General features: G+C 39.1%; 1 protein-coding gene across 5 annotated transcripts in view; it reads left to right on the top strand.

The window, feature by feature from the left end:
- Hmcn1 (hemicentin 1) overlaps positions 1 to 25277 on the top strand; it is a 431153-nt gene that overhangs the window by 246815 nt on the left and 159061 nt on the right. For all 5 annotated transcript variants that reach the window (XR_387184.4, XM_006529757.4, XM_006529758.4 and 2 more), the window contains 11 exons: positions 1758 to 1885; positions 2982 to 3251; positions 4479 to 4574; positions 8056 to 8250; positions 9230 to 9360; positions 9509 to 9656; positions 12267 to 12393; positions 13881 to 14035; positions 23302 to 23580; positions 24195 to 24476; positions 25117 to 25225. Coding sequence is in view for 4 of the 5 variants with exons in the window: in XM_006529757.4 (XP_006529820.1) it covers positions 1758 to 1885; positions 2982 to 3251; positions 4479 to 4574; positions 8056 to 8250; positions 9230 to 9360; positions 9509 to 9656; positions 12267 to 12393; positions 13881 to 14035; positions 23302 to 23580; positions 24195 to 24476; positions 25117 to 25225 (1920 nt within the window). In the remaining variant the exon portion in view is untranslated. The remainder of the gene's footprint in view (positions 1 to 1757; positions 1886 to 2981; positions 3252 to 4478; positions 4575 to 8055; positions 8251 to 9229; positions 9361 to 9508; positions 9657 to 12266; positions 12394 to 13880; positions 14036 to 23301; positions 23581 to 24194; positions 24477 to 25116; positions 25226 to 25277) is intronic.

The following is a 25277-nucleotide window of genomic DNA, read 5'->3' as shown; positions in this document are numbered from 1 at the left end:
AGCAAATTCATTGTTACTAGTCTGTTTGCACACACTCACTATTGTACACATGGAATGAGCACATTCATTGTAACTAGTCTGTGTGCACACACTCACTATCACACACACATGAAGTCAGGAGTCAGCACATTCATTGTAACTAGTCTGTGTGCACACACTCACTATTACACACACATGAAGTCACAAGTCAGTACATTCATTGTAACTAGTCTGTGTGCACACACTTACTATTGTACATACATGGAGTCAGCTCATTCATTGTAACTAGTCTGTGTGCACACACTATCACACACACATGAAGTCAGGAGTCAGCACATTCATTGTAACTAGTCTGTGTGCACACACTCACTATTGTACATACATGGAGTCACGAGTCAGCACATTCATTGTAACTAGTCTGTGTGCACACACTCACTATTGTACATACATGGAGTCAGCGCATTCATTGTAACTAGTCTGTGTGCACACACTCACTATTGTACATACATGGAGTCAGCACATTCATTGTAACTAGTCTGTGTGCACACACTCACTATTGTACATACATGGAATCAGCACATTCATTGTAACTAGTCTGTGTGCACACACTCACTATTGTACATACATGGAGTCAGCGCATTCATTGTAACTAGTCTGTGTGCACACACTCACTATTGTACATACATGGAGTCAGCGCATTCACTGTAACTAGTCTGTGTGCACACACTCACTATTGTACATACATGGAGTCAGCGCATTCATTGTAACTAGTCTGTGTGCACACACTCACTATTGTACATACATGGAGTCAGCGCATTCACTGTACTTAGTCTACATACAGCTTACCTTTCATTCAACCACTACACTCCTTGTAGATGCTGCAGCCTGCTTATTATTTTATTTAAATTACTTTTTCAAAGCTTTTTAATATGTCTGCTTGCACACACATGTATGAGAGTTTTAGAACCTGTAACATAGAACTAGGTTTTCTTGTCAGAACAGATTCCTCCTTCCAGTCTTGGAGCTATTCCCCATTCCCCATCTGAGGGGAGATTCTCCTTTTATTTTCCAGTAACGGGATTCAGAGAACCAGGCTGCGGTTCCTAAAGAATATGCCGTTTTGTATGCAGACTGGTTTAAATGTCTCTGCTTGTCAATGGTGTGAAATGGGATTTTGTAGTGCTTCTGAATTTGTAAAATTTCATTTTTTTCTTACTCACTTTACATCCTAATCACTGCCTACTCCCGTTACCCCGCCCAACATTCTTCCCCCATCTCTCCCTCCCCTTCTCCTCTGAGTGGGTAGGAAAGAGGAGGGCGTCTAGTTGAGAAGACTTGAAAGGAAGGTATGAGAATAAAAGTGGGGGCAAATATATAAACATATAATGTAGTCCATGAGTGTGCTCAGTAGCATATGCTAACAAAAACAGAAAAAGAAAAAATATTCAAAATAAGTTAAAAATTTTACAACACATATTTTATTGCTCTGTATAGCTGAAACCTACTGACCCACAGAGACATGCAGCCATTTGATGCTTTAAGACAACTGTGTTAGATTTAAAAGTAAAAGAAAAAATGGATTTTCTGTTTCTAATGACATCATCCAGAATATAAAAGATAGTTATGAGAATTCCATTTCTATGGCTGATACATGCTACAGTGGAGAGAACTGTTTCAAACGTTGCGTGCAGTACAGAAATTTCACGCTGAAGCGCCGCTGCGCAGGGGATGTTTGCACTCTCGGGTTCTATGGTCTGATGTGTGGGTTTCCCTTTTAGACACACGTTCCTCCCTTCTGGCTCAATGAAGATCACAGAGACCCGCGTTTCAGACAGTGGGATGTATCTGTGTGTTGCCACAAATATTGCTGGGAATGTGACTCAGTCCGTTAAATTAAGTGTCCACGGTGAGTGTTCAAAGGGAGGCCAGTGATGGCTCTGTCCACGGGGCCACAGCCTTTGTGACAGTGAGCCTCCAAGTTGCATAAAGACTAAAGATTCCTGAGTTGTAAGTCTGTCCTTCTCTTTCATTTACTCTGAAAGGTTTGTTAGCCATCTACAAATAACTCCCCCTTCTCCATTTCCAAGTGTATCAATTACAGTTTTGGAAATGTGTTTAAAACATTGAGAGCTAGCTGTATTCTCATAGAAGAACATCATACTTTTTAAACAGTCATATCTGACATATGAACACTGTAACTGAGAAAATGTTCCTTTCGATCATTATTTGATTGCATTGTGCCTCTCTAATGGAAGTGTTTTATCCCTTTAATTTACGACAGCCCACCAGTCACTCATCCCTTCAGTGCACTGATTACCTACCTTTGTGGAAGGTATCGTGTAGATCCCAGATATCTAAATATCAGAGGGAATTCCCTGAGATGGTACTAACCCGGTTGCATTTCTAGACCAGTCATGACAATGGCATCCCATTGAACTAGAGTTTTGGCATTAAAGGAGGGTCCCGTCACTTACCAATTCTCAGGCATCAGATATATTAATCACTTATCCTATTTTATCTTTAGACAATAAACACTGTCTGTAGGTTTTGTCTCTGAAATTAGGAGAAAGCTTTAAGAACATTTTCTTAGTGTCTGTCTTCCATAAAGGATACAAACAGACTACACAAAAAGAATTGTTTTTCTGGTTTGCTCTGATAGATAGGGGTCCTGAAAGGGCTTTTAACCTTACATCACTTATAAACAAAAGGAAACTCAGCATTGGTAAGTGCTTACTATTCATCAAGTGTGGGACCAGGATTACTGTACCTGCCATTTCCTATAGTTCCTTCAGTGCACTGGTTCTGGGCCTGCATAGTTAATTGTGCCTGGATTGTTAAAGAAATGGATCTCAGGAGGCTGCTGGCCTGCCCTACATCACACAGCTAATAAGTGACTATTCCACTCTTTTTGTGTGACTTCTTGGTAAGAAGTTCTCATTCTACATCAAAAAATATAGGGACTTTTAAATATTTGATGATTAATGCTCAGTTGTGCTTTCCAGTTCCTCCAAAAATACAGCATGGAAATCGACACATAAAAGTCCAAGTCGGCCAGAGAGTGGACATCCTATGCAATGCCCACGGGTCTCCGCCTCCCGTGATCACCTGGTTTAAAAGCGGAAGGCCGTTCCTTGATGGAGCGCAGCATCCTGGTAGCCCAGACGGAACGCTGAGCATTGAGCAGGCTGTGATCTCAGATGCTGGCGTATATACATGTGCTGCCACGAACATAGCCGGAAGTGATGAAGCAGAGGTCACATTGCATGTCCAAGGTGGGTTTTGGCATAAGAACTGTGTTTGGTCAGGTGAGGCTGAGGAGTGGAACGAGGACCCCCCCCCCCATTCCCCCCACCCGGAGCTCTGCACAGGATGTGCAATCATGCAGCCCTTTAGAGCGATTTCTACATAGAACTTTAGCTCTAAAGGGAGCCTTAACCAGAAGCAAACACATGATTAGCTAAGCCTGAGTGACATTTTCATGTTTACTTTTGAAACTAAAGGCCCCGGTGTATAAAATGAAGCAGTCCTAGGTAATGGCCCACCCAGTCTTTCTGGTTTGGGAGAAATTGCAGCTGGAGCAAGCTGGAGTAGCATTTCACCTCATACCTCATCTCAACTGATCCCTGAGAGCTCACGGCTCACGGCTCCTCTATTGTTGTTGGCTTTATTTTGAGGTTTGTTATGCAGGTTGGGCCTAATATCTGTCCTGGTTTAGGCAATGGTGGTGACATTGTGACCCAAAGCCCCTCCTTTCTTAAGCTATTCTCGTGCAAGTAGACATAAAGCAAGCAAAGAAAGAAACAAGATTCATAGAGAAGGAAAAAAGCTCAGTGGGGAAATTAAAATAGGATCGCTGTCCTGGGAACTGGGTTGGATTGCCAGGCAGGAATTCTCTAATTCTCTAAAGAAGCAGGATTTAGGTGAGATCTCACTGGCTGGCAGGAGCTAATCACTGGATGTTTTCTGTCTCACCCTGCCAGAGGGAAGGCCAGTACAAAGGCAGGAAGTTAGCGCAGCAGGGTAGAGTAATCAGTACAACACTTAGCACTTAATAATTGGGACATCACAGTTCCTGGGAAGTGAAGATCTAAAATGTTAGTAGGGAGCTTATTAGCTCATTTTATTCACTCAACAAACCTTACTAAGTTAGAGTCAAAGGAGAAAGGTAGACATTTCTAAAATCTCAGAGGAACATAATTACAGACTTTACACACAGGTTGTGTAGAATATTAACCCAAATGGGACTGTATTTCACAATAGTATACCTATAAGAAACCTATTAAAATGGGTGAGAGAGTGCAAAGGTTTACGTGGCAATGGAAGGATATGAAGATATAGACGTGGGGACAAATGCAGTGCTTTGTGATTGAACAACAAACAGACATGTCTGTCGGGAGATCAGAAAGGCAGAAAAATCACTAAGCGACCAAAGACTAAAGGGACCAGAATGAGAGAGAGTCTAAGGAAAGTCAGACACGGTGCATTTGTTTTTCTACTAGAACCACCTTCAGTGGAAGACCTGCAACCTCCTTTTAACACTCCGTTCCAAGAAAGGTTGGCCAATCAGCGCATCGAATTTCCATGCCCTGCAAAAGGTATGTAAGACTCAGGGACACAGGCATGGATGCCAGCTTGTAATTATGTGATGTGACTCCAGTATTCTTCATTACACTCAAAATACAATACTTGCACAATTCCACCTGCCAATCCTTCTAACAACGTTTCAACACAATAGAAACGCTCTTGCTTCAAACAACTCTTTGAGTTGGTACTTTTCCATCCTTCTTGTTTTATTTCTCTCACGAAAAGGCTCTTCCAGCCCATCAAGCTTGCTTAATCTAAGACTCCTTTCAAGACAGCTGAAAGCTTTTCTACTACTATTCATTTCATTCTTTCTGAAAATGTTTTTCTTAAAATAAACATCCTTTTAAAAACAGTAGAGCTATTTGCAATATTCCCTACTAATGTTATCAATAAGGATGCAAATTAGGGCCATCGACCATCTGAGGCCATTTTATTTTAATCCTTTTTTAGTTATTTATTAACTTATTTATTTATTCACTTTACATCCTGCTTGCAACTCCCTTCCTTCTCTCCCCCCAGTTCCACCCTTACAAATCCTTCCTCCATTGCCCCCTCCCCTTGGGAAGCTTCCCTTGGGTGCCAACCCACCTGGGACTTCGAGTCCCAGCAGGACTAAGCACATCCTTTCCCACTGAGGCCCAACCCAGCAGTCCAGTTAGTGGAAAGGGATCCAATAGCAGGCAACAGAGTCAGAGACAGCCTCCGCTCCAATTGTTAGGGAAGTCACATGAAGACCAAGTTGCAACTCTCCCACAAATGTGTTGGGGGGTCTAGATCCAGTCCCTGCCTGCTCTTTGGTTGGTGGTTCACTTGGTGAGCGCATGGGTCCAGGTTACTTAACACTGTCGGTCCTCTTGTGGTGTCCTTGACCCCTCCAGCTGGCTCAATCCTATCCCCAGCTCTTCTCCGAGACTCCCTGAGCTCCATGATGTGGGTCTTCACATGTGTTCCCATCCCCTGCTTGATGAGGTCTCCTTGAAAAGCTTCATCCAGCAGCAGACTTAATCCTTTTGTTCTAGGTCTACCCACACTGGTAATTCTGGAACTGGGTCATATGTAACATGTCTCTTAGTGGTTCGTTTTGTTTTGTTTTGTTTTTTAAACCATGTCTTTCCTTGAATAGTATTGTGTTTTCAGACAGGAGCTGGTCCAGTCCCTCTCCACAGCAGGGATGAGAAAGGGCCATTATTGTGGCCAGTGTTCCTCCATTGTTTTATGTATATTTTTCTGGATGCCAAGCATCCATGTTTAAAGACATTCTCTTACACAGGCATCCACCTACAATAGCTCTCACTTGTCTTGTGGTAGTCCTGACAAAGGCCAAACAGGGTTCTTTGCATAACTTCCTGACCCTGGCTCCAGGCAGCTGCCAGCATCACTGTCCCCTTGTGTGTCTCTCTTCTTCATGGTCCCTGGAGTTGGCAGCAGTTAAGGCCTTAGGAGCTGCCTGTGTTTAATAGCAACTGCTCAACTCTTTCGTCTTTTTGTGTCTCCAGTATGTGAAGAAAGATGTCTTTAGATTTTTCAGACATCTGTAAACTTAGCAGTAACAGTTTTCAGAGCCATTGGGAACTAGAGAGGCAACACTTGGAGGAGAGGCCTTCTTCAGAATGGTGTGGGTCCCTGTAGGTCCTGTGGCATCTGCTGCCGGTAGACCCTACCTGTGGCACAGCTACTCCTAGGTCTGCCTACACTTTGCTCTCATTCAAGCTTTCTTAACTTCCCATTTCCACAAAGGAATCATGTTTTCTTTGGTCCTCATATCCATCTGTATTATAGTTGTCCAGTAGATTCAAAAGTAGCTACATGATTTTTCATTGTCTTTTTATTTTATTTCTGAGGTGTGTGTGTGTGTGTGTGTGAGTGTGTGTGTGAATGTGTGTGTGTGTGTATGAACAATTTTAAGGAATCAGTTCTCTCCTTCCACTGTGGATTCCAGGAATCAAAATCAGTCATCAAACCTCACAGCAAGGGCTATCTTGTTGGCCCACTTTCTGTTGTCATTACTATAAATGTCACCTTGAGGGGCTGGAGAGATAGCTCCGTGGTTAAGAGCATTGACTGCTCTTCCAGAGGTCCTGAGTTCAATTCCCAACAACTACCTGGTGGCTCATAACCATCAGTAATGGGATCTGATGCCCTTTTCTGGTGTGTCTGAAGACACTTACAGTGTACTCATATAAATAAAAATTAATTTTAAAATGTCACCTAGATTATTGCTATTCTGGAACTTTTAAATAGAAGGTAATGCTTTGCCTGCTTTTCTTTTGCCTGTCCGTTTACCTTCTATGCATTACTTCAATAGGTGATAGTGGCAAAGTCTGACTGATATCTACCAAGGAAAAACGGGGTAGAGGGAAATGACTCTAACCCTTCTCTTTTCTTAGAACGTGGGCAGATGACTAAAGTCAATCAGCTTTACTGTTTTTCCACATTAGTCAAAATCTCACACTGACCGAGAAGAAACATGTTGATCTTTTCATTTTCTCCTTGTAAATATGCCTTTATAATCACTTCAATACGATATTAATTAATAATGAGTTTAGTGTCATCAGTACATTGTGTATATTTCTCTCATCTTTTGGGGCTTATCTTGGATTGTACACCCTACTTTTAATAAGATTATTATCTAAGTATCGGTTGCTAACAACATCTTATGAAATCCTATTGGTTTTGTTTAATGTACTTTGTCTTCAGTATAGAAATCCATCAAGTTTTAAAGTGTTTAGAAATAGTGCCCTTTACAGTTTTGCTAAATAACACCTTCCCAACACAGTCACTGATGTTTTGTCTGTTATATCCCCTTTGGCTTTATTATATATTTAATGCAGATTTTTATCATTTAGACCTGTAAGCATGTGGCTTCCGTTTATTCTGCTATCCATAAGTAAGTCCAGGAAAATATTGTTTTTCTCATCCTCTTGTCAACGTCTTCTAAAGAACTGAACTCTTGACTTTTGAACAGATAAGATGTGGAAAAGGGTATGTAGGCAGTGGGGGCGCTTCCTATTTGCTAGCTAGAGCCTTTCCCCAAGGAACTATAGGCCACAAATTGCGTTCTTTCTAAGTTCTATTTGTTGGGCATGTTCCTGGCATATTCCTGTAACAGTACCACCACCTTTGCTGACTTTACTTGACTCCTAGTTTCCCTACATATCTTGTCCATTTGATGATTGCACCTATATTTCACTCTTAATCACTACAGTAGTGAACTCACCAGGAAAAAAAAAATGTTTTGCTTATAGTCTGAGTTTTCTGATTGAAAGCAACTTTGATCAACTAGAAGCCACGAGTCTGAAAACTGATCAGGAACTGGAGTCATTAACTAACTACCATTAACTGTAGTCTCTTCGCTTTTATCTTGGAAGTGGCACAGGGCCTCAGGATACACATTAGAGTCATAGCAGGAAGTCTATCTTTTCTGAATGTATTTGATTTTTTTAAAACATTTTTCCTAATTCTGTTATAAAAAGGCTTTGATTTCCTATTTAGGTACTCCTAAACCAACCATCAAGTGGTTACACAATGGCAGAGAGGTGACAGGGCAAGAGCCTGGTGTTTCTATCTTGGAAGATGGCGCACTGTTGGTAATCGCTTCTGTTACACCACACAACAATGGCGAGTACATCTGTGTGGCCGTCAATGAAGCTGGGACCACAGAAAGGAAATACAACCTCAAAGTTCATGGTAAATGTTGATTAAAACACTAAAGCAAAATCATCGCTAAAAGTATGACTGTTTCTAATTTTTGCATATTTAAGTCCTTTGATCAATATATTATTGCTTAATCCTAGTATGAATGAATTATTATCGAACAGAAGGTAGGAAATTGGTTTGCACTTTTCATTGTTCAACATTTCATGCAATTTTTAGTTTAGACTTTACATCCCTCAAATTTTAAATAGGAGATAACGATGCAGCATGAAACCTGCTTACCCTGGTAAGAAAGCATACTTTCTCCAGAGCAAAGCAAAGCAATCAGTCTCACATACTAAGCTGGCATAGCTTCTCAGAGATTTCCCTAAGGCAAAAAAGTATGAAATCTGTATAAAAAGAATATAGATGATAGACTATTATACCCACTCGTTGTACCTGGGCTATTTCATTTAACAATCTATAGTATGAATCATTCTAGGTCTTTAACTGTTATCTATAACACCTTTCTGGAGGAGTTCACAGGATTTATTTAACCTTTCTATACTAATGTATTAGCATTATACTAATTAGTATTATACTACTGTATTTGTAATGTAACAAGTATTCCTATTGTTACCAGGTTTCTTTTTTTTTTAACAACTATCTAAACTTTCCAATAAAATTTTGTACCTGTGTCATTTTGTGGGAGTATGTGAATTTTAGGTTTTGGTGACTATGGTCTCTCATGGTCAGGTAGTGACAAATGCTTAAACAAATCTCCTATGACTTTCAATATGCCAAGCAACTCTTCCTGAACGTAAAACCCTGACATAGAACACACCATTCTAGCAGGATTTTTATTTGCAAATGCATTGGCTGATACTTCTCGTTTATAAGAGAGGACATGTTTGCATATGACTACATTTTCTATCCTTTCTTACCTTTGAAGTTTCTCTAAAGAACTTTGTGGAGCCATTGGGAGCGCCTGCTGATCACAAGACTATCCAGTCATGATTCCTCTCTTTTGCAGTTCCACCAGTAATTAGAGATAAGGAACATGTGACCAATGTGTCCGTGTTGACAAGCCAACTGGCCAGCCTCTACTGTGAAGTAGAAGGAACTCCGTCCCCTGTCATAACATGGTATAAGGACGACATCCAGGTAAATGGAGACAGCCAAACATGCACAGTGCCCTACCTCTGTGCCTGAACGGTTGTGAATTTCTTCTCAGTGATAACAAACACCACTCTTTTGTTCTCATTGTAGAGTTTTATTAGCTTTGGAAATAACAGTCCTTTGTCTCATGTAGGTGACAGAAAGCAGCACTGTTCAGATTGTGAACAATGGAAAGATTCTAAAACTCTTTAAGGTGTCTGCCGAGGATGCGGGAAGATATTCCTGCAAAGCAATTAATATTGCAGGCACCTCTCAGAAGGACTTTAGTGTCAATGTACTAGGTAAGGAAAAACTTCTTTTTAAAATAAACCTGCATACTACATGCATTTCTTACTGTGTGCCAAATAGATATAAAATAAATTGATAGAACTACCATTTACATCATTCTTTTAGTAGGTTGTTTTTTTTTCATCTTAGTTATTTATATCAAGATGGCTCAGACTCACATATCTCAAGATACCATGAACTTAAAAGTGACACAGTATATGTTAACAGGATTCTTTAGATAGTAGCTATATAGAGAAGTGGTTATTTAGATTCATAGGTAGCTGTGAGATACAGTGCAGTGCATTGTGGACATTTCCTGAAGCTAGCAGGATGCTTGAACCGGCGCAAGTCACGCACCTATTTCTAGTGCACTTTAATTAATTACTGGAACCTAATCAACCCAGGTTCAGGCAGGGGAAGAGAATGTGGTGGGTGCTTCCGGCAGGAAGAAAGTCTGAAAGTGAATCATCACTATGCTAGATTATGATACAAGTGATTTTAACTGCTGTCATTAGTTTAATTTTTAGCTAGTAAAGTTATATTTAACATTATAAGTTCACTTTGTTACACATGACTTTCTTTTCAATATTTTGTTATCAAAATAGGCATGTAATTTGTGTTTTTAGGTGAAAGTGAAGCCTAGAAGTGATATATTCATAAAAATTTGCATTCAGCAATACAAAAAAAATCAATTTCCTTTCTCTCCCCCAAACCTGAACTACATTTATGTTATTGTTTTTCCTCCCATTATATATATATATATTAGCCACAGGCTATTTAAACAACCTTGGCAGGTTTTTTTTTCCCCTTACTGGTCTTTTTTCTTACTGTGTCTCCTGATGTTCATTCTGTCCATCCATGAATACCACCTGTGTCTGATGATTGACAAATGCTCAGCTGCAGCTCAGGGTTCTTCGAGCACCTGGAGAAACTGTCTAGTCTTCACTGTCCTAGCTTTTTATATTTTTATCTACTTCTTAAATCTTTGTTATTTTCAAGAGCATCTCACTAGTATCATAGGCTGGCCTTAGACTCACAGTCTTCTTCCCCCAGCCTCCCAAAGGCCGCGGTTATTAGAGCTGTGGTGTGATGCCACATCTACAAGTGCTTGGATTATACACATCAGAGATTAACTCTGAGCTACCGACAATGTTTCCTTAGCACATTCTTTTTTCTTTTTTTTTTCATTAAACATAAACTTTAATACAAGAGTTTAGTACATGGTGGTGGGTCAATGTTAAATGCTCAGGTTTGAATAAAACTGATGTGGTTCCTGAGCTAATGAAACTCTTGGCTTAGTGAGTAGATTAATTCAGGTATGCACCAGCACATGCCAGCACACAGCTGTGACTGTGAGAAGAAAGAACCCCAGGTCATGGACAAGTGCTCGGATTATACACATCAGAGATTAACTCTGAGCTACCGACAATGTATCAGCATGACATTAAGGAAAGACATAAAAGCACTTCTCCCTGGAGTCATTTAACCAAGAGCAAGTCCAGGTTTGAATTCTCTATTTCATGCTCCCTATGTCTTCCATCTTCTGCTTGTCTGTTTCGTGAGTCTGAATCTATGCCTGATTTGTGTCCGTGTCTGCCTGTTCTGTCTGTGTGTGTCCCTGTGTGACTGTGTATGTCTTCCTAACAACGATCTGTCCTTAGCACATTCTTTCGAATAGCTTTTTTAATGTGTTGCTGAATCCCGTGGGGCTCTGTCACACTGACAGATCCCAATGACTTTCTTCTGCAGTAAATGTTGGGGTCTCTGAGTGACCTGCTTCTTGACCCTTCCCCTACTTTCTCCGGAGCTCCTGAAATTTACCCCTGTCCTATGATTACTTCTTAGTTGTCTGCTTCTTTCCATTGTGTGGTGAAGGCATATTTTTACTTATGGTATCCCCTTAACTTCCTTCCTGTACCCACTCTTCACCAGTCTTATCCATTCTTCATCCAGCAACCAGTGAGGTCTTTGCATAAATATTTTATCAAGCCACACCTCTTCCCCACTGAACCCCTGTGCTGTCCAATAATTTTATGAAGATAAATATCAAACCACTCATCATGAAACAAAGAGGGGGATAGATGGTGAGAAAAATTATACACGAGCACATTCATTTGTATAACTCCAAGGATAAAAATGAGTATATTCTTTTTCATGTTGTATATCATACTCGTACCAAGTTTTGTATAGATATTCCTCAAAAAAGATAAAAATGACTAAGGTAGACACGACATGCTAGGTAGAATATGATTCATGGAGATTAATATTGCCCATGCCATTCATTATTGTAAATGTGTAGCAATAATGCATTGGGTCATATGAACTCTGTGGCTCAATTACATTCCATGAGTTTTGCGCCTGACTTACTAGGCCTCAAAATGACTTCTGTTCTATCAATATGTTTGTAGGTAACTGTCCTGCTAACAAAATTCTATAGAAATATTCCTGGATTCTAAGTAAACATTTGGGTGCACAGTGTGATGTGAAAGAGAATTCTCATGAGATGTTTTGTTTCTGACATTAGACTCTTGTTGAAATACTTTGATAAGCAATAACTGCCTGCTTCTTCCCCAGATCTTTGTTTTATGTATTTTTTGTGTTATGATAAAATGTCTCTGTTCAAGTTCCACCCAGCATACTAGGTGCCAGCTCCCCGAGTGAAGTCTCAGTTGTTCTTAACCACAACGTCACCCTGCAGTGTCCTGGCACAGGCGTCCCCTTTCCGGCTATTCACTGGTTCAAGGATGGCAAGTGAGTATCTTGTCTGTATTTGCTCAAGGGCGTAATTTATAGGATACAGGTATGTCAATGTGTTGCACCTACCTTCTTACTCATCACCTTAAAATATACATTATTTAATGAAAGAGTAACAATGTTGCTTTTTAAACGTAGCATCTTAATAAACAATCTTTCTGTAATATGCTCCAATTTTCAAATAACAAAGTGCTTTATAAATTTGGGGAATTTATTTTAGAAATAGATTATAATTATTGCGCACCAAAATCCTCTGCACATATATTATCATAAAAGCTGATTCCAATGAAGAGATAGTTATGCCTTTACATGGGATTGAGCTATTGAGAAGCAAAATGTGCTTGCAAGAATGTAATGTACATAGACTCCGTCTGAATGAAGTGGGAAGCACAGACAGGAATTGCACTTCTTACATTGCAAGCCTCAAGGAAGGGCGTTGCCCACACTGTGACCACTACAGTGGCCTATAATGACTCAGAGGTTACTATGAAGAGTATATCTACAGGTTGTGCTATAATTTCTAAGGAGAAGGAATCTAAGGACTCAGTAACAGAGAGTCTAGATTGGCTGTGAATAAAATATAGGAATTCATTTACACTTCCAAGAAATCAGTGAGGCAGACACCATAGGAAAAAAAGAATTAGGACTATAAATGGGCAATTTGAAAAATAATCACACAATAAGCACTAAAAGCTTCTTCTCCTCGACTCTCTGATGAGTATTAATAGAATATAGTTTTGTTTCTCCTGAGTCATTTTTGAAAACCAAAGGTTTGAAAATACCAAGTGTTGTCTGGATATGGGAAGTCAGAATACAGTCCTGGGGAGAGTATAAAGCACTGACCTTAGGGACAAGTTGTTGTAATGTTTTAAAATTGTAAAGTTCCCCTGCTGTGCTGAAGTCACACCTCCATTCTATAAGATGTAAGTGGACATTCAGGTCCAGTGGTAGCACATTTGCTGATAGTCTCTGCAGTGCTGCAGGGGTAGATGAGTGAAAACCTGCCAATGCCAGACCTTAGGAGATAGATAACACATAAGTAAGACTGGAATATTCCGCTTCAAGTAACGCGCAGCTACCAGACAGAGCACCAAGGAACTCAGGAAACTAGCACAGTGTTATTTACATTAAAGCTTAGATTTCTTCAGGGATATATTTAGGAATAAAAAATTATTGAGTGAAAACAGATGGATAAAGCCAAAACCAATTGTGACAAGGAGTCAGAGAGAAGCCTCCCATTAGTGACAATACATCAAGAATGATTTTTCAATACTAACACCTAAGCTTATTTAAGTTTTGTGTTACCTTTATAACTAATAATTAATAAAATGCCAAAGTTTTATAAATTCAAGTAACATATTATGAAATGTTCATTCTTTAAAAAAAAAAAAAATCTCCAAATGTGCTACAGCAGCGGTTTAGGACTTTTTGGAGGATCCAAGGATGGGAAACTAAAAACGGACCTATGAAAATATTTTTTCTAGGCCTTTATTTTTGGGAGATCCTAACATTGAACTCTCAGACAGAGGACAGAGTTTACATCTGAGAAATGCACGGAGAAGTGACAAGGGACGCTACCAATGTACTGTGTCCAATGCAGCAGGCAAGCAAGCCAAGGATATAAAACTCACTGTCTATGGTGAGTGTGACTTTTCTCATGCTGATACCATTACAAAAACTTCAATTATAACTTGAAAACTGATGTTTATTCTACTGTTTATTGTCCTTTTTCTCTATAATAAATGCTTAGGAATGTTATGCAAGTAAAGAGAAGGAGTCTGTCTACCTTTATGTTGTAAGCTTTCACAATGCATTCAGTTTTAAAATGCAATCTATCCTTAGCTGCTGATTTATTCAAATTATTTAGTAATTTTAATATGGTAAGCCTTTCCCTAATTAGTTGGTTTAAGCATAAATCAAATACTGTGTCCTGTAAGTGTTAAAAATACTTTTAAAAAGTGTGTGTGTAAATGTACAAATCACACTGACGCAACTATTACATCAACAGTTCAGTTGTTATATTTTCATCCAGCCTTGGCTTTTGTCCTGACCATGTGATAACATTTTTAATGCCATGTATTGTTCTGTTATTCTCATTGATTATCCTAAAAAATGCGTCTTAGTTACATTTCTATTGCCGTGACAAAACACTGCGATCAAGGCAACTTAGAAAAGAAAAAATTTGATTTGAGGATTATAGCTCCAGAGGGTCAGAATCCTTAACCATCACAGCAGGGAACTTGGCTCTAAGCAGGCAGTGAGGGCACTGGAGCAGAGAGAGCAACCTGGGAATAGTATGGGCTTTTGAACTTCACATCCCACTCTCAGTGAAACACCTCCTCTAACAAGGCCACACCTCCTAATCCTTCCCAAACAGTTCCCTGAACTGGGGACCATATTCAAATATGTGAGCCTAGCCAGGCCATTCTCATTCAGAGAACCAAATAATGTAAGCCCTCTTTTCACTAAAAATTTCAACTACCGATTAGGGTGATGAGCAAAGTCATTTTTATGAATGGAACCATGAAGTAGTGAATGGCATGCCACATACACAAGCTTACACAGTAGAAAAGAACAGAACTTTGTGCTAGTGGATCTTGGAATGTGTCCACTCCCTGTACTACCGTCACCCTTCCATAGAGTGTATAGCACTTGAAGAAAGAGTCACATACTTCAGTACTGCCTTGATACAGGGTCCTTTCAGTCCAAAGTGGTCACCTACCCTCTTTCATGTTGTACTAATTCATTTTCTTCATACCACCTTCTGATATTAGCTTAGTTATAAGGTTTTGCTTCTTAGATATTTATTGCTAAGGATTCTAAATTTCATAATAAGACTTCTATTTTGCATGTCTCTATTTTGCTGGCTAATATAGAGCAGATCTAAAGACATACTACCCAAATGACTAAAGGGTCTGATACTAAACTATGGCAGCCAGTCATACGTGACGAATGAGAAGTTACTGAAGCCTGAGAGATGCTATAAAGATAAAATGTTCACTCAATATCAATGATGGTACAAAAACCTTGTGTGAGATATCTAGTTAATAATTTCATGATTTATTCTAAACTTGTATTGGAGATATATTGGACTAAGTAAAATGTATTGTTAAAGTTTATTTACCTGTTTTCATTTTATACTTTTAATGAAGCCTCTACAGAATTTAAAATTACATATATGGCTTAAGTTATATTTTATTGAATAGCAGTTTCAGTAATTAATAAGAATGTAGTTGTTAAAAACAGAAACACTTGTGTTTTTAACCCAACTCTGTCACTCACTAGTATTGTGACTTCATCTGAATTTCCTCGCTTCTTTAAATTTCCCTTTTCTTAATGGAATTAGTAATATTCTTTCTATGAGAATAAAATACTAGATGTATTAGGCAAGTTTATTTGACTTACAGTAAGGGGTCAATATATGTTTCTTATCATTGTCTAGCAATACCATTGCCTTAAAACTATATATATGTATATATGTATATATACATATATAATCTCTAGCACTTTCCTTTCTTTTTCTCTTGTTTCCTTTGTTTCTTTGTTTCTTTCTGGGGTTCACTTTTAGCCTTCCTTTACCTGAAACGCATACCTCTGATTACTAATGGTTGAGATGGCTGATGTGTGCCTCAATACCTAGCTCAAATCTGCCTTGATTTGTACTTAACTGTATTTGAAAAACTGTATTTTAAAATTTAGGTGTCTGTTTCAAGTTTTAGTATCTCTTTTGCATCAAAGAAATTATATTCAAAGCAGATTTTTAAATCATTTATGTGTGAAAATGGAAGGCTCTTGGGGAAATTGGTCATGAAAAGACATGTCCTCTATAAAAGTACCATTGCTGGAAGATTAGCTATATAGATGCCAAGTTAAACAAAAATGTTATTACCATCATTGCCTTTCTACTAAAACCAGCCACTGAAACAACACAGAGTGTCTCCCCCAAGGTGCTGTATTGTTGCCAGCATCTATCATGAATGCAGTGTGGAGCTTCAATAAGACTCCTATTTCTGTGAGACTTGGGTTTATTCTCTTTGAATCCTCGTGTTCATACTGTGTGATGCCCTCAGGCACCCACAAGAGAGCTTCTGGGATTCTCTAATTGAAAGGCAATGCGGTATTGAGAAGTTCTGAGTATTGTAAGTCAGGAAACAATATCCTTTCTTTTCTAGCAAGCTGCCCTGTGCCTTCAAGTGGGTAGCCTTAAGGTTACTTTACTTCATTTGTGAAAATGTAAATATCACAAATAAAAAAAATACCCACAAATACTATACTTAGGTAACTGAGAATAATGTGTACGTAGATTTTAAATTGAGAGAATTTTTCAGCCTAAAATTGACTTACTTTTTTTCCTTACTTACATGCTCATATCTTCACATGAGGATGAGCAACAATAGAACTGAGTGTGAACCTTGTATCTAAATAAGCAAAAAGGGTGGGGACATAGTAATTTGAAAAATCTGTATGGAAATGCACTACTACAGGAGCTTGCTAAGGTATGAATATAGATGAATAAAGAGGGTTTAAATGAAGTTACCCTATAATGAAGAGATAACATCCAACTAAATATCACATACTAGCAAATAAAAATCCCACTTCCAAGATGGGTTACTTTTTTTGAGTTGTTTGCCAGTGGTTTGCCATAGAACCTCCAACATTACAGGCTATTGCTAATGATCTTGATTACTCTTCAAAATTTGATGATAAGACCCTGTTCCTAAAGACACCTCATATTTGATTCATAGAACATGGAGGAATCAACATGGTACTAACTTGGAAGCCACATCCCTACTGGCTATGATGATCGAAGGTGCTATGCATGATTCTAGAGGGGCAAAAAGAAATTATCAATGTCACCAGTTGTGAGTCCTGCCAGCTACAGTAACAACTAGCCTGACGAGCTATGCTCACTGTGTCATAGTGTCACAAACGTGGGAGTAACCAACCACTTTCTGTTTCTGTTTGGATCTGAGGCTTCATCCATGGGATGGAACTCTAAAACCATACCTATTGCTATTCTGCTAAATGGATGTTGGCTACTGGTTTGCTGTAGATTGCTTTTATCATGTTTAGGTATGGGCCTTGAATTTCTGATCTTTCCAAGACATTTATCATGAATGGGTGTTGGATTTTGCCAAATATTTTCTCCGCATCTAACGAGATGATCATGTGGTTTTAGTCTTTGAGTTTGTTTATATATTGGATTACGTTGATGAATTTCCATATATTGAACCATCCCTGCATCCCTGGAATGAAACCTACTTGGTCAGGATGGATGATTGTTTTGATGTGTTCTGGATTCAGTTAGCAATAATTTTATTGAGTATTTTTGCATCGATATTCATAAGGGAAATTGGTCTGAAGTTCTCTATCTTTGTTGGGTCTTTCTGTGGTTTATGTATCAGAGTAATTGTGGCTTCATAGAATGAATTGGGTAGAGTACCTTCTGCTTCTATTTTGTGGAATAGTTTGTGAAGAACTGGAATTAGATCTTCTTTGAAGGTCTGGTAGAACTCTGCTCTAAACCCATCTGGTTTTGGTTGGGAGACTATTAATGACTGCTTCTATTTCTTTAGGGGATATAGGACTGTTTAGATCATTAATGTGATCCTGATTTAACTTTGGTACCTGGCATCTGTCTAAAAATTTGTCCATTTCATCCAGGGTTTCCAGTTTTGTTGAGTATAGCCTTTTATAGAAGGATCTGATTGTGTTTTGGATATCTTCAGGAACTGTTGTTATGTGTCTGTTTTCATTTCTGATTTTGTTAATTAGGATGCTGTCCCTGCGCCCTCTTGTGAGTCTGGCTAAGGGTTTATCTATCTTGTTGATTTTCTCAAAGAACCAGCTCCTCGTTTGGTTGATTCTTTGAATAGTTCTTGTTTCCACTTCGTTGATTTCACCCCTGAGTTTGATTATTTCCTGCCATCTACTCCTCTTGGGTGAATTTGCTTCCTTTTGTTCTAGAGCTTTTAGGTGTGTTGTCAAGCTGCTAGTGTGTGTTCTCTCTCTAGTTTCTTTTTGGAGGCACTCAGAGCTATAAGTTTTCCTCTTAGAAATGCTTTCATTGTGTCCCATAAGTTTGGGTATGTGTGGCTTCATTTTCATTAAACTCTAAAAAGTCTTTAATTTCTTTCTTTATTCCTTCCTTGACCAAGGTATCATTGAGAAGAGTGTTGTTTAGTTTCCACATTGAGAAGAGTGTTGTTCAGTGATTGTTGGCTTTCTATTATTTATGTTGTTATTGATGATCAGTCTTAGTCCATGGTGATCTGATAGGATGCATGGGACAATTTCAGTATTTTTGTATCTGTTGAGGCCTGTTTTGTGACCAATTATATGGTCAATTTTGGAGAAGGTGCAATGAGGTGCTGAGAAGAAGGTATATCCTTTTGTTTTAGGATAAAATGTTCTGTAGATATCTGTTAAATCCATTTGTTTCATAACTTGTTAGTTTCACTGTGTCCCTGTTTAGTTTCTGTTTCCACAATCTGTACATTGATGAAAGTGGTGTGTTGAAGTCTCCCACTATTATAGTGTGAGGTGCAATGTGTGCTTTCAGCTTTACTAAAGTTTCTTTAATGAATGTGGCTACCCTTGCATTTAGAGCATAGATATTCAGAATGGAGAGTTCCTCTTGGAGGATTTTACTGTTGATGAGTATGAAGTGTCCCTCCTTGTCTTTTTTGATAACTTTGGGGTGGAAATCGATTTTATTCGATATTAGAATGGCTACTCCAGCTTGTTTCTTCAGACCATTTGCTTGGAAAATTGTTTTCGAACCTTTCATTCTGAGGTAGTGTCTGTCTTTTTCCCTGAGATGGGTTTCCTGTAAGCGGCAAAATGTTGGGTCGTGTTTGTGTAGCCAGTCTGTTAGTCTAGGTCTTTTTAATTGGAGAATTGAGTCCATTGATATTAAGAGATATTAAGGAAAGGTAATTGTTGCTTCCTATTATTTTTGTTGTTAGAGTTGGCATTCTGTTCTTGTAGCTGTCTTCTTTTAGGTTTGTTGAAGGATTACTTTCTTGCTTTTTCTAGGATGTGGTTTTCGTCCTTGTATTGGTTTTTTTTTCTGTTACTATCCTTTGAAGGGCTGGATTCATGGAAAGATAAGGTGTGAATTTGGTTTTGTCATGGAATACTTTGATTTCTCTATCTATGGTAATTGAATGTTTGGCTGGGTATAGTAGCCTGGGCTGGCATTTGTGTTCTCTTAGTGTCTGTATAACATCTGTCCAGGATCTTCTGACTTTCATAGTCTCTGGTGAAAATTCTGGTGTAATTCTGATAGGCCTGCCTTTATATGCTACTTGACCCTTTTCCCTTACTGCTTTTAATATTCTATCTCTATTTAGTGTATTTGTTGTTCTAATTATTATGTGTCAGGAGGAATTTCTTTTCTGGTCCAGTCTACTTGGAGTTCTGTAGGCTTGTATTTTCATGGTCATATCCATCTTTAGGTTTGGGAAGTTTTCTTCTATAATTTTGTTGAAGATATTTGCTGGCCCTTTAAGTTGAAAATCTTCATTCTCATCTACTCCTATTATCCCTAGGTTTGGTCTTCTCATTGTGTCCTGGATTCCCTGGATGTATTGAGTTAGGATCTTTTTGCATTTTGCATTTTCTTTGATTGCTGATGTTCTCTATGGAATCTTCTGCACCTGAGATTCTCTCTTCTATCTCTTATATTCTGTTGCTAAAGCTGGCATCTATGGTTCCAGATTTCTTTCCTAGGGTTTCTATCTCCAGTATTGCCTCACTTTGGGTTTTCTTTATTGTGTCTACTTCCCTTTTTAGGTCTAGTATGGTTTTGTTCATTTCCATCACCTGTTTGGATGTGTTTTCCTGTTTTTCTTTAAGGACTTGTAACTTTTTAGCAGTGTTCTCCTGTATTTCTTTAAGTGAGTTATTAAAGTCCTTCTTGATGTCCTCTACCATCATCATGAGATATGCTTTTAAATCCGGGTCTAGCTTTTTGGGTGTGTTGGAGTGCCCAGGACTGGGTGAGGTGGGAGTGCTGCATTCTGATGATGGTGAGTGGTCTTGGTTTCTGTTAGTAAGATTCTTAAGTTTGCCTTTTGCCATCTGGTAATCTCTGGAGTTAGTTGTTATAGTTGTCTCTGCTTAGAGCTTGTTCCTCTCATTATTCTGTAAGCCTCTATCAGCAGACCTGGGAGACTAGATCTCTCCTGAGTTTCAGTGGTCTGAGCACACTCTGTAGGTAAGCTCTCCTCTTGCAGGAAAGGTGCACAGATATCTGGTGTTTGGACCTGCCTCCTGGCAGGAGCTGAAGGCCGAAACAGGACCTGTCCCAGAAGCTGTTAGCTTTTGTAGTCCACACTTTCACCTGTGCAGACTAGTCTCAGAGGGATCCGGGAACCAAGATGGCTTCCCAAGGTGTTAAGGCAAAGCCCTCCCAGGTGGGGAGGACACCTGTCCTCTAACAGGGAAGGTGCCCGGATATCTGGAGCCTGAAAGGGGGTCTGCCTCAGAAGCTGTCCTCTAGGCACCTTGGGGGTGTCCTCCAACTCCTTGCCCAGGTGACCCGGTACTGGCACCGACTGGAAGGGGCTTGTGACCCTGGTCAGGCCGGGTTTTCTGCTTCTCTAATGCTGTCTCAGGTCCCGTGCAATTGGAGTGGAACATAAGTTGTGTTCCACTCACTGGTGGTCCTAAGATAGTGTGGAAAGTCCTCTCAGGACCTTGCGGGTGTCTGCTGACTCTCAACCCAAGGTGACCCAGTGCTGGCGCCGACCGAAAGGGCTTAACATGACTTTTACTGAATACATTCATTTCCACAAAAGAATTTATAACACTTGATTGTACTCTTTTGATATTTGCTTTTTAGCATTCCATTACAAATGTGCAATTAATCAATTCTAGTTAAAAACTATATGGAAGATTCTGTGTCAAGAATAAATTGGGATGTCTGGGATATGGACTCTTGCATCTATATCAAACATTGGTAGAATAGTTGTTTGGATTCAGAAGATAAAATAAAAATGTGGGTGAATAAAGATCTCAGTTCTAATGTGAACTTTTGACAGCCAATGTATTAAGTAGCCTTACACTCCTTGAATTTGAAAGAATCAAATAACCACTACAATACTAATATTTCATATTTAGTGTCTTGCATTGTAATTTTAAATTGAAATGAATGAAAAACAGTATTTAAAACAAAATGAATTTCTAAAGTTCTTCAGCACTTGGTAACAATATTTAAACCTACCTCTTTTCATTGAGAAAAAAAAGAAAGACATTTAGTCTCTATCATGAACTTAACAAATGAAACATCACAAATGCCAAGGCAGGCAGCTGCCATATGCCTGGGTATTCAGTTCGGCTTCTTGGGAGGGTCACAGGATTACTGGTGTCCATGTCAGTAACAACAAATAAAACACACCATTGGCACCAGGGGCTCATTAACACACAGCCATTCTGCACGTAGGACTTGCTAAGCAATGATACAGTCATGGTGCACAGATGTTTAAACTCCACACATCTAAGCTCTGGACACTTCACTAATTCTTTTCTTGCTTCCATTTTATTTATTTATTTTTTAAACCATCATCAGTTGTGACAAATCTTAGCAAATTCCAGTTCAGATAGTGTTGCTTGGAATTCCTGAGGAGGTTTGTTTTTTTTTTTGTTTGTTTGTTTTTTTTTTTGTTTGTTTGTTTTTTTTTTTTTTTTGTCAATATTTGTTCTACACAGATTGTTTTTAGTGACTAATCCTTCACTTGGCCAAACTTTACATTGACTCCCCAGATAAGCCAGGACAGCTTAGCAATAGTAATATCTGTCATTGTGTCAAAGGCAAGAATAGTCAACAAAATAAGTAGCCCTTTGAAACCGACTATTCATAACACCCCAAGAGTCATCATCTCCTCCTTCATTCTCACTGGAGTCCTAACAATAATCACCTGACTCTCTGGATATATCTCTTCAGCTCTCGTAATTTTTTTTCTGAGAATTTATTTTTAAAAATATTTTATTAAATATTTTTTACATTTATTAAATTCATTAAATTATTTTCTTTACATTCCAAATGTTGCCCCCTTCCCAGCCCCTCTTTCCAGAGTTCTCGACCCCATCCCTTCTCCCCTTTGTCTCTGAAAGGGTCTCCCTCAACCCCTCACCCAATTACTTCCCTTCCCCCACCGTAGCATCCACTTTCCTAGAGGCATCAAGTGTCTACATGATTGGACTCATCCTCTCCCACTGAGGCCAGACAAGGTGGTCCTCTGCTACATATATGGCAGGGGCCATGTACAAGCCCATGCATGCTCTTTGGTTGATGTCTTAGTATTTTGGAGCTCTGAGAGGTCCAGGTTAGTTGATAATGTCGCTCTTCCTATAGGGTTAACCATCCCCTTCACTTCCTTCAATCCTTCCCATAGCTGTTCCACAGGGGTCTCTGATCTCAGTTCAATGGTGGACTGTTGAGTATTTGCATCTGTCTCAGTCAGCTGCTGGTAGAGTCTCTCAGAGGACAGCCATGTTAGGCTCTTGTTTGCAAGTATAACATAGCATCAGTAATAGTGTCAGGTTTGTTTGTTTGTTTGTTTTTCCTTTTTACTCCTTTGATATGATTTTTGAACTTTAATTTAAAGACTTTGGTTTGTGTTGCTTTGTTTATTGTTGCTAACTTGCCTGGCTACTCTAATATGATCTAGCTCACAAGTGACTGAAACATCTGTGACTTTGCTGCTGTTCTGAAATCTGGAGCCAGAAAGGAAAGTGGTACAGACAGTTTGGACTTTGAGATCTAAGTAATTAACTCAAGATGACCACAGATTTACTGTCATTAATATACATTTTCATTAAACTAAAAATGTAGGCAACCATAGCATTTACTATCGTGATTCAGATGTTAAACTTACATTTGTTTTTAATCTTTTTTAGTTCCACCTAGTATTAAAGGAGGCAATATTACCACAGAAATATCAGCGTTGCTCAACAGTATAGTTAAACTGGAATGTGAGACACGGGGGCTCCCAGTGCCTGCCATTACTTGGTATAAGGATGGCCAGGTAGTCACATCCAGCTCACAAGCACTTTATATTGACAAAGGACAACTTCTCCACATTCAGAGAGCACAGGTCTCTGACTCAGCAACATACACATGTCATGCAGCCAACGTTGCTGGAACGGCTGAGAAATCATTCCATGTTGACATCTATGGTAAGGATATATAAATATCTTTGAGTGCTTTCTTTTTTTTTTTCTTTTGGTTTTATGAGGCAGGACTGTGGTACAGACAGTTTGGACTTTGAGATCTAAGTAATCAAATCTAGCCCTGACTGTCCTGGAACTCACTCTGTAGACCAGGCTTTCTAATATTTTGTCATCTAACTGCTTCACTAGTGAAGCCTTGGTGGGAGTTTTTTTTTTTTCACGGTATAGAGATAAGAATTAGAAGATTTTGTTATAATACAGAAAAATATTTGCAGAAGCTAAGGTTAGCAAAACTTAGTTTATTCCTTTAACCTCCAAGCCTTTCATTTGAAACTTGTAGCATCTTAACCATTTGGTTTTAGCAATAAGGTAAAGTGATTGTTAGGAGGAAGATCTGTGCTTTGTCTTTTGTTAGCCCAGTGATCCATAGCATTCCAGAATAAATAGAAGAGTTGTAGATCGGCTGAACCAAGAAATTCTTCCCTTACCAGCTTAGAGGGAAAGAGGCACGTAGGAAGTTCCTGTGGCCAAAGTGTATGAGAAAAAGTTTCCTTTTTATTTACTGTTCTTTTATGACTGGGAGAAGAACTATCTGAAATATTACTATTTTTCCCTCTCAGTTCCTCCAACAATCGAAGGTGACTTGACCGCTCCTTCAAATAAGCAAGTCATTATTGGTCAGTCGTTGATCTTGGAGTGTAAAGCTGCTGGCAACCCTCCTCCCATTCTCACTTGGTTAAAAGATGGCGTGCCTGTGAAAGCCAGTGACAACATCCACATCGAAGCCGGTGGGAAGAAGCTCGAAATCTTGAGTGCCCTAGAAGTTGATCGGGGACAGTACATATGTGTAGCTACCAGTGTGGCAGGAGAACGGGAAATCAAGTATGAAGTTGATGTCTTGGGTAAGTAAGGATGCCTGGACCCTCAGACTCACAGTGCTGGATTACTAAACACATGTTGGATCATGTACTAATAATGCAGTCTGAGTTCAGGTATAGTGGACTTTTCAAGTTCGTTCAAGTGGTGGGGTTCTCAGTAGAGTCCCCTGATCTGAAATCCATGCAGCTCATCACTGATTTTAATAACTGTGCTTTGCTCTTGCCAGGGCACACTCTTAACTTTGTCCACCACGGGTTGCAGTGAGTGACAAGGTGTACTTTTGTCATATCCACTGTGTCCAACTGCAGAAAAGAGTTTTTGGACCGGGACAAATCACCTTGCGATCTTGAGAGTCTATAATTGAAGCTGAAGATTCTTAAGTGGATGTTATTATGAAAATAAACAGTATGAAACAAGGATAAACTCTACATTAGCATAGCATCTATGGCACTGTAGTATGTGACAGAGAAAATTTCCCAGTGACAAAAGTACATTCATCCTGGAAAGTGCTTATTGTAAAAGGCATATATCTTCAAACCCCTTGAGTATTAAACTCCTGTGAATGATATCAACTTTCTAAGCGACTACTTCGAGTCATTTGATGTAGACATTTCTTTGCTTGTTACAGTCTGTCTTTTTGTTTTGATCTGTCTTTCTTTTTAGTGCCACCGGCTGTGGAAGGAGGAGAGGAAACATCTTACTTCATTGTGTTGGCAAATAACTTACTGGAGCTAGACTGTCAGGTCTCAGGCTCTCCCCCACCAACTATCATGTAAGCATTTTGGTATGTCTTCTAAATGCCTCTCTCACTTTTTAATGTAAGT

Source organism: Mus musculus, chromosome 1, assembly GCF_000001635.26.
Source record: "Mus musculus strain C57BL/6J chromosome 1, GRCm38.p6 C57BL/6J".
Classification (NCBI taxonomy): Eukaryota; Metazoa; Chordata; class Mammalia; order Rodentia; family Muridae; genus Mus; species Mus musculus.
The sequence above is the reverse complement of the archived record's forward strand: the minus strand, read 5'-3'. Positions and strand labels throughout refer to the sequence as shown.